General features: G+C 36.7%; 1 protein-coding gene across 3 annotated transcripts in view; it reads right to left on the bottom strand.

Moving 5' to 3' along the window:
- Positions 1 to 1,319: 1,319 nt before the first annotated feature.
- PIK3R5 (phosphoinositide-3-kinase regulatory subunit 5) overlaps positions 1,320 to 10,600 on the bottom strand; it is a 115,096-nt gene continuing 105,815 nt past the window's right edge. For all 3 annotated transcript variants that reach the window (XM_074225610.1, XM_074225612.1, XM_074225611.1), the window contains one exon: positions 1,320 to 10,545. In XM_074225610.1, the coding sequence (XP_074081711.1) occupies positions 10,398 to 10,545 (148 nt within the window). In that variant the 3' untranslated portion in view covers positions 1,320 to 10,397. The remainder of the gene's footprint in view (positions 10,546 to 10,600) is intronic.

Here is a 10,600-nt window from a genome sequence, read left to right as displayed (position 1 = left end):
GAAGGTTATGATAGGCCAAGGCAGCAAAATGGCGTGATTTAAAGAAGCAATTGAAGCTATGGATAAAAGACCAAAGGATAATTGAAATTCCAGTGTCCACAAAAATAGTTCACCTTGAGGCAAGAAGAATTGTTGGTAAAAAAGAAGTAACTGATTACAAAGGACACAAATGCTACTTCAGCTTCATGAAACGGAATGGACTAAGCATCTGTCCACACACACCAGACTTGCCCAAGAGATGGCTGAAAGCTATGAGCAGAAGGTCCTTGAATTTCATGATGAATAAAACTTGAGTTCAGCAACTTTATATAATACATTTTTTTTCAAATTTCAGGCCCCAAAGTTAAGGTGCATCTTATACATGGAGAAATACCATATATCTATATCTATTTTAGATACATATATAAGAAAAATGTATAGATTTTATGCTTTGAGGGCAGGAATTATTTTTTGTTTTGTCTTTGAACCTCTAGCACCTTGCACAGTATGCTTCATAGTAAATGCTTAGGAAACACTTGTTGAATTGGATTTAGATTGGAATTTAAACCCAGAAGGTCCTAGATCTAAATCCTATAATTTCATGCTAATTTTATGCTATTATGTAATCTCCACTAGGTATGCCTACTGCTCCATGATAATCATTTTATTCTTCTCTGATGCCTCTATCTTGTAAACATTCAATAAAGAAATTTTTTTTTAAAAAATTCATTGACACTATTTTTCACATCACTCATTTCAATGTCACTCTCCCCATCTCCCTGCCCAAGCAGAACCCTCCACAGTCACAAATAAGGACAATCATGTCTAATAGTAATACATTTACATCAGGTCCTTTCCTCCAATCAGGGGTCCCTTTTCTCTATATCCACAATTATAGTTAGACTGTGTTCTTTCCTGGGAGCATCTAACTTCAGAGAGGGATTAATTTCCTCCCTTCCCCCAAATCTTTGGCAATTTGAATCCCCACCCCAGAGCCCCAGAGAAAAATAAGTTAAAGGTTAGGTTTTTCCTCATGTCTTGGGTCTCTCCAAAGTGGGGGAAAGTATTAAATATAAATTATCACATCAGTAAATATTTATTTTATTTTAAATGTATGTATCATTAAAGATACATATTAAAAACTAATATAGTATTATATAAGTTATCAGATGGGTATTTTTGGCCTACTCCACTAAAAATGATAAATACAAAATATTCATAAATGTTCATTGATAAAGACTTAAAATGATATCAACATATTAATATATCCTTTTATATGTATTTATATAATTATTTATAAATATCTATAGTTACAAAACTTAATTTGTAATTACTGCCATACTCTCCTGGTTGACACATAAACCTTATCAACATATAAAACATTTGTGAAATTATAATAATACTATTTATATTATTACATCCTCTTCCTGGCTCCAGACTTCACCACTATGACAATTCCTCATCCATCTGTCCTGCTAGTTTCCTTCTCCCTACTTATTTGACTCTCTGGATTTCATATAACATATATTTATATGCATAAGTACCTTTTTAGCTTCCCTTTTACATACTTTTCCCCTCTTCAAGGACTTCCTTTTTGCTTATATTTATATCTCTAACACTTATTACAGTGCTTAGCATATAAATGCTTATGGCCTGCCAATGTTTTGCCTGCTGAGCATTTTAGGCTTTGTAGTCCTCACACTGGGGAAGACTAAATGCTAAATTCTAAGTCTATTCATTCAGGGAATTAAAAACTAGTAGGTCAGAATAGTAGTGAGAGGGAGGAGAGACAATGACCTATTATGGCAATAAGTTGGTTCTGTGGGGACATCTTGCATTGTATGGACTTAGCAAGGAAGAAACTGAGGCTTCAGGGGTAGCCTCCACTTCAGGAATCAAAAAGAATTAGGACTAAATTTAGTGTCGCACATTTTTTTAAGAATGCAAAAAACTGACTTCTGACTATATATGAAAACTCAAAAAGGATTGAGAAAGAAAAATGCAAACTCAAGCTATTGTAGACTAGATATGATTCAGACTGCTCTTTGGGTGTTTAGATCCATTAGGTCATTCAACAGTGAATGAGGAACATCAAGGTAGAGCAGTGGATAGAGCATGGTGCCTGGAGTCAGGAGGATCTGAATTCAAATCTGAATTCAAATTCAAATCTCCAACACTTGACTCTTAAACAACCTTGGACAAGTCATTTAACCCTCATTGCCTCACATCCAGGACTAGCTCCATCATTCTAAGTCATATCTAGCTACTGGCCTCAGATGGCTCCAGAGGAAAAATTAAGGCAGGCAACTTAATGCAGCACCCCCTCATACAAATTCAATTCACTTCTTTGCCATGACAGACATCACCTCTCTTATGGTCTTTTTTGAAAATTAAAGACAAACAACAACTTAAAACACAGAAAAGGACAATCAATAAAGACCTGATGAATCACCCTTCCCATGACTTCTCCACCCCCAAAATTTCTGGGGGTGAGAAGAGAGAAGAGAGGGGAATGTCTTGGGACATTTGCCAAATATGATGGGCCTTGACTGACTTCATGGTTGTCTTTTTATGCCACAGAAAGACACATCAACCCAACCAGAAGCCCTATGCCTTTGAACCTCAGTCCTCTGGATCAATCAAACCTTGGAGATAACTTCCTTACCTGTTAGAGAAAGAAATAGACTACTCTACATGGTGGATAGTGTGTCTATGGGGGAGGGGGTGACAGTCTCTGGTAGACAAAGTTTTAAGTGTCTTCTAGATCAGTGGTATTCAACTCAAATAGAAACTAGTGTTAATACAATCCTTGTTGTCTGCATATTGAATTAGTTTTAAATTGTAATGTCAGTTTTATTGTATTTTTATTTATTTTCTTAAATATTCCAAATACATTTTAATCTGGTTCAGTCCGTTTTATTAAGTGTTGCTGTGTGTGGATACCTCTGTTCTAGAATTCCTTCTATCATATAAATGACTTTGGGGTGGGTTCTGGATAACTCTAATGATAATCTAAGTATTTCTATAGTGCTTAAAGGTTTGCAAAGCATTTTACATGTTGTCTCATTTGCCCCTCACAACAATCCTATGAAGTAGGTGTTACTATTATCTTGATTTTTATAAATGAAGAAACTGAGTCTGAGAAAGGGTAAAAAACTTGACCAGGGTCACAATTGATAAGTGTCTTGGGTTGAATTTGAACTCAGCTCTTTCTAACTCCAAATCCAGCACCCTGTTCTCATTGGAGCACTTTAACTACCTATCTTCCCCAGCCTTCATCTCAGGGATGTAGTGGACATGGTGTAGCCAGTCAAGCAAAGTTATTGAGTAGCTTTAAGTACCTGAGCACAGTACCAGGCACTGTACCAAGCATTGGAAAAGCAAAGATTAAAAAAACTTCCTGCTCCAAAGGAGCTTACAGTCTAATGAGGGAGGTCACATGTAAGCAATTAATTGTATTACAAGATATAGTCAGAGTAAAATGGAGGTAATCAATAAAGGGAAAGAATTAGGATTTAGGAGGAAAAAGAATAAAACTAAAAACAAATAGTAAAAACCAAACAAAACATTTGACATCTTCCTGAAGAAATGACTGAATGTGACAGAAAATGAAGTTCAAAATTCCTGGTTTCTTCTTTGGAAGGACTGAACCCTGGATCTCAATGTTCTTCATCTTTCCAATACACATTGAGTCTGCTGATATAAGCCAGTGGCAATGAGCAGCTACAACTGCACCAGGAATATCAAGGCTATGACCCAGGCAATGACATCTTTGATGGCATCATCATGGATCAGGATCATCTGTAGTAAGGTAGCTAACAAGTCATTTCTATTTTTCATGAAGCCTGTTCTAGTACCAATGATGTTACAAAAGGGACTGCCTTAAACCCTTCTTTTACAGGGGTTAGATAAGAATTCTTTCTATCATCATCCAGGAACTCAGGTTTACCACCATATCAACTAAGGAACCTTGGTAGATATTGCTCTTATCACACCCTAAGCATAGTGATAGGAACCAAACTATCTGTAGCTCTGCAGTTTCATATTTAGGACACCTAGAAGTGTGGTTACAGCTTCTTTTATCTGACCTTTCTCTTTCTCCATCTACTTTCTTCTGAATAGTCAATTGAACTCAGTTGCTGGCTTTGGTTAGGATAATAACTGATAGGTAAAATGCATGTCAGAAAAAAAAGGTGGCCACTGAAATTTCCTGAGCATGATAGGCTATGAAAAAGGTTTCTGCTACCTTGGGTGAGAATGATACAACTGAAAGGCAGGAGACCTGAGCAGTACCAATGAGAGTGATTTCATTCACTCAATGTGCCTACTGGACTGTGCATTCATTACACAACTGAACACTGAATTTAATTTAATGAATATTTATTAATTATTCATGTATGAGAAGTTGTAAATTCTGGAAATAGAAACACACTTGACTCTCAGTTATGATCTAAAAGGGAATCAGAATAAGATATAAATATGATACAAAAGTGAGGTAAATGTCAAGGAATGGTTCCCATAAAGTGCTTTTCAGATTTTTGAGGAATGACTTCCATTGAGCTAAAGGGAGACCCCATGAAATTGATTTGAGCTTTGAAAGGAGTTGGACAGGGCCTTTTTCAATGAGAGAATGGGGTAGAAAGAGAACTGAAGATGCAGAACAGTTCAGTTTGACTGGAATAAAATGTGAAGATTCAAATCAAAATGAGAAAGGGTAGAAAATGTGAGTTATGCTTAAATAATGAGGACCAATAATGTAAGAATGGTGGGGGTTGGGAGTTATAATTTAATGAGTAGGCAATAGGCCTTTGAAAATATTTAGTCCCAGATTAACATTATCAGAGATCAGTACATTAGGAAGATTAACTGAATTAAAAGACTGGAAGATTTTGAAGACTCGAGGACCAGTTAAGAGTCTATTAGATTGGCAAAATGTGACAAAAACTTGAATTAGGATTGCGGATGGTGTTGTGAACCATTAATGAAAACAGTAGTTTTTGTATCTCTCAGGCTTAGCATAGAGCCTGACACATGGTAGGTGATTAATAAATGTTTAATGATTGATTATTCATCCTTATGAACTCTATCTAGGAACTCTATCTTCTATCATAGCTAAACTAGCAGTTTCTTCCTTGACATTGTCTTGCATTTTCCAGATTCATTACTTTAATTGATGGCCACATTCTGTGAATGGAATATTTCCTCATCTGTCTGGTTGATATTCTTCTTTTAGCTCAGACACCATCTTCCATTATGAAGCCTTCTTTAGTGACGATTATCAACAACCCAACCCCACCCTAGTGAAATTTTTTTTTAAATCTCTTTTCTCAAAATTTTCTTAGAATATTTTAGATCTTTCTGTTACCACTAATTACAATCTATTTTGTATATTTATGTGCATGTTACATTTCTCCAATTAACCATAAATAGCTTGATGGCAGAGGTTGTGAAATGGCTTATGACTGTGATTAATAAGTGACTGTTGAACTGAAGTAAGCAAACTACTTCCCATTTATGCCAAATTATCATCTATTATGCCTATCTGAATTTAAATTTTATTTTTTCTATGTATATTTTCATGTAGCATAGCTGAACTTCAAATTCACAACTTCCCCCCACCACCACCACCAAAAAGAAAAAGAAGAAACATCACCATAGCACAGTTCAAGTTAGAAGTTTTGATCTAGAGGGGCAGAGAGATTCAGGGCAAGACCATAATTCCATTCTGGCTAGTAACTTTGGCCTGGAACAGCTTTACAATTCATACAGAGTGGTAGGACCTCAGTGGCCAACTAATCAGTCATCTTCAATTTTACCTAACAAAACTGAAAGCCAAGAAAGGTTAAAGGGATTTGCCCAATGTCACACAAATAGTAACCATGAAAGGTAGGATTTGAACATATCTTCTGAATCAAGAGTTATTGTTTTTTTCCATAACACATTGCATGTGAAATGGAATGTTGATGAAATAAGAGTAGGAGAGTGGTTCTGAATAACTTTTACCTTCTTTCTTTTCACTTTTCTGAGGGATAGGTGAAATATAACACTCTCATCAGTGATGGGAACAAAACACTCATGAATAGAGAAGGGTTTTTGATCCTTCTTGATCTTGGAAGAAGATAGTTTAGCTCTTTGTATACAACAACCCTCTTGAGTTTGTAGTGTAAATATTATCTTTTTTTTTTGCAAGGCAAATGGGGTTAAGTGGCTTGCCCAAGGCCACATAGCTAGGTAATTATTAAGTGTCTGAGATCGGATTTGAACCCAGGTACTCCTGACTCCAAGGCCAGTGCTTTATCCACTAAGCCACCTAGCCACCCCGTAAATATTATTATTTTATTTTACAGACAAGGAAATTGAAGTCCAAAGAGATGAACTGAATTATTCAAGAAAGGTCACAAGGCTAGCAAATAATGGATCTGATATTTAAAACTGAATTTTTGGATTCCAAGTTCAGAGTTCTTTTTTATTAAACCATGTTGTCTCTTTGGAATCTCAAAGTTCCAGTGCAGTCTTTCAGGGGTCAGTTAGGTTGCCCAAGAATAGAAGGGTCCCAATTCAGTTACAGGACAAGACTGGACAGCCAAAAAGGGCAGGATCTAGCTGGGAAAAAAAATCTGCCTCAGAAGTTATCAATCTAAGACTTTATTCCTGAAACCCTGGGGACCATTGTGTGAAGCTAAGATGATAGCTTCCTTATGAGTTTGGAGTTGAGGCAAAGGCGGAAACATAGCACATCAGAATTCTTTTCTTTTTTCCTATCATTCCTGGTTCTTTATATAATATACTCTGTATACTTCATCTTCCAGGAGTGGATTTGATGTAATTTAACTAGTATTATCTCAAAAGCAACCTTCTCAGGAGTATCTTTCTCAGACATTGAATCCTAGGCTTGTGAGAACTTCAGGTAGTATCTTTGCACTTGGTACCTTATCAAAACAACAAAGGGAGAAGAGAGGGACAGAGATGTACCACCTTGTACACTTAATATGTTGACCAAATGTACTGATCTCTTCTCCAATCAGATCCAATCTTCTCTCATATCTGTGCCTTTGCATAAGCCAATCTCTTTTGTCTACAAGGCAGTCCCCTTCATCCCCCTATATACATCCCTCTCTCTTAACTCAGGTTTTTAACTCAAGTTTTATCCATTAAAATTTCCCAACTCCAACCTTAACACACATACTTAAGTGATCTTTCCTTGATTGAATTTCATTATCTACACCGTAATATCCCTCCTTTTCATTATTTTTTAGTAGAAGACATCCTTTGTTCCCACCCACACCAAGTTATAAGTACCTTCAATATAGATTGTAATTTTAAATTTTGCATAAAGGCATACCTCTTTCAGATTGAGACAGTTCTAAGATAAGCATTTTAAAAAGCAGCCCCACAGCGGAAAAGGCATATATAAGATGATTGCAGTGTCTGGGTTTTCCAGCATCTAATTTGCATAACTAGCCTGAGGACATTAAATGTAAATCTTGTTAGTGACTACTTGGTGACACTGGGATAAAAGCATATTCCTTAGTTATGGTATTATAGATGATAGAAATGGGGATTTTGGTTTAGTCTGATAGGAAGTGATCTTAATGATCTTAATGCTCTGCTTTGAACTAGTAACTTGGGAGGCACTCCTAGTCGTGTCTGGGAAGAAACCCTAGAATTTGTACTGCCATCTTAGGTAGAATGTTAGGTTTCTTAAGAACAGGGACTACCACACTTTTCTATTACTTACTTACATTATCTTAATTTTCTATTCCTAGTACTTAGCATAGTGCTTTGCATGCAATGCTTATTAAAAATGCTTTATTTACTCATTCACTTGTTCATTCATTCATTCATTCATTCATTCATTCATCTACTGTTTGGAAGGGCAAATTCAACAAAGAAAAATTTTTAGTTTGGCTTTGCTTTTTTCTGCTCTGTCCCTTACTGCCTGGTAGATGAAAAATCCTCAGAGACCAGACAAGCTCTGAAGATCTCAGGCTCAAGATCTCTGTTTTTGGGGAAAGAACATAACACTAACTAGGGAGTCCAGAAGAGGACTAATTCAAATGGAGCAGCCTCATTTGAGCAGCTCATTTGACCCATCAATGAATTATTGTATGCATTGTCCCCAAAAGAGAAAACTCCTGAAGTCCAGAATTACTAGTCACACCAGGCACAATAATTTCCTATACCAGTGTCTCTTTGATATGGTTCTTTTAACTTTGTGTTCACCGTGGCAGTATCCATGACAAGGACACTTTGTATTCCTTGGTGAAATATTATATAATTCCTGCTTCATTTTTGGTTTAGTAAGTACTTCTAATTAAGTGTTAATGAAATTAAATTGACTGCTGTTAAATGGAAAGCACCATGGTGGGAGCTGAGAAGCTATAGTGTACAGTAGGAATATATTCCAATCAGGGTAACCTCTAGAGTCCTGAGAGAGTGATGTGGGTTGCTCCTCTGGGAATGCCAAACCTGTCCAGAATGAGTGCAAATGGTGAATGAGACAGCCCAGAGAGAGTGAGAAAGGTAGAGGGGTGAAGACAGTGGGTGTCAGATTCATACCATATTTATATTTCCAGCACCAGTACAGTTCTTAGTATAAACTTGACACTTTAATAAAGAGTGGTTGAATTAAACAGCCATAAAAATTGCTCAAAATTCAAGAAATCCTGAACCTGATTATTACTCACATTATAAACCTTCAAGATTTATCTCCTCAATTTAGGGACAGACTTTTAATTTGAAATTCTTTCAGAATTTGCAGAATTTCCAAAGTGAAATGGAATGTCATCTAGCTATAGTCCAATCCATACCCAGGAAAGAATATCCTCTACCTCATCTCTGACAAGTGGTTACGTAGCTTCCGAATGAAGTCCACCAGAGATATAAAAGTCCCTACCACCCCCAGTAAGTCTACTTTGCTTCTGGACAGTTTTTTTTTTTGTTTGTTTAATGGATCTGTGATCTCCTTGGTGTAGGGAACTCAAGTGTAAATTCCCTAAATACCTGAAGACTGACAACAGTTCTGCAATTTGAGATTTAGAAGTTGCCTGGGAGTATTGAGAGATTAAATAATTTGCTAAGGTCATATGATCAGGATATATCAAAGGTAGAACTTAAATGGAGGTCTCCCTGACTCTAGTATATACAATGAAATAAAATCAACACTATTATGTACCCATTGTATGTAGAGTTCTGTTAGGAAACATTTTCTCAGATCATGCTAAAATTGACCTTGGAACAACTTCTATCAATTTCACCTAATTCTGCCTTTGTGCTCAAACAAAATAAGGCTGGTCCCTCCAAACCTTTTTCACATGAGAGTCTTTCAAATAGTTCTTTTCTACAGGCTAACCATCCTGGTTTGAAGTCCTCTTTCCACCAAGAGAGTCTATGGGCATGGAATGTAATGTATATTATGCAGACCCTTTGTACATACAACAGAATCTAAATACAAAATACTTTGGAACCATGATACAGGTGAAACAGTATGGCAAGATTTTTTTTTTCTAATAAATCCCCTTCGATCAGGCCAAGATTGAGCTGCCTTAAATTAAACTCTCCACTATAAATGAGTTGTTTACAGTTAGAATGAGGTACCATTAATTGTTCAATATAATCTTAATTATTAAGTAATATTTAACCATATTATTAAACTACCATTGCACATAGTGTGTCATATGTATTATCTCATCTCTCCAAACATATGACTTACATATCTCATATCTTCTCCAACCTTTAAAATAATAATGCTAGGCACCTGTTAAAACCTTAATGTGCATCTCTTCAGAGAACAGAGTGCTGAAAAGATAATTGGATAGGACCTGAATTCTGGGACACAATCCCCTTCCCACTTCATCCCCTACTCCCTTTGTTCTCCATTCTCTTCCCAGTCTCTTAACTCAAGGTCTGGAATGAAAGGAGAAAGGACTAGCAATCAAAGGTTGACAACAGTCAAGGCACATAACAGCCAAGTCCTAAGACAAAATCAAAATAGATTTTAAAGGCAGATTATATATTCCAGGTGCCTGGCTTTAGGGGGGGTAAAGTATTCTCCATTTTATAGCTGGGAGTATTAAGGCTCAGAAAGAAGCTAACTGATTTGCCTAATACTACTCATCTATATTAATTCATGTCCCCTTACCTCCTTCACACTCTCTCTCCCCACCTCCCATATAGAGCATACTTATGTGAGCAAAAGACAATTTTTCCCTACAGGGCTAAAGGTGTCTGCCCTTTTCCTGCTGAGAGAAAAAAAAATGTCATCAGTATCCCATATGGAAACTGGTTAATTGATAGTGAATTCCATCCTATGTAGGAAGAACCAGTCTTTGTTCTCTGGATTGGGAGGTCACTGGTTTTTGGGATCCATGTTTCCTTGTGACGTATCAAATCCAGATGAAGAACCTGAGTTTTCTGTATTAGGGTAGAGCTCCACTGAAGGTCATGATGGGTAAACACAGGAAGGAGCATAGATCAGATGAATTTTGAGATGGTAGCAAGGAAAGTCTCTGGGGTTGTGGGCAAAGGCTGCTGTTCTCAGACTTGTAGCAGGGAGAGACTTCACACCTGTTGAGGAAGCCTTGGCTCAGGAAAGGATCTGACATTAACATCCTCCAGTCCT

This window comes from Macrotis lagotis, chromosome 2, assembly GCF_037893015.1.
Source record: "Macrotis lagotis isolate mMagLag1 chromosome 2, bilby.v1.9.chrom.fasta, whole genome shotgun sequence".
In the NCBI taxonomy this organism is placed as follows: domain Eukaryota; kingdom Metazoa; phylum Chordata; class Mammalia; order Peramelemorphia; family Peramelidae; genus Macrotis; species Macrotis lagotis.
Note: the sequence above shows the minus strand (reverse complement) of the source record. Positions and strands in the feature narration are given on the sequence as shown.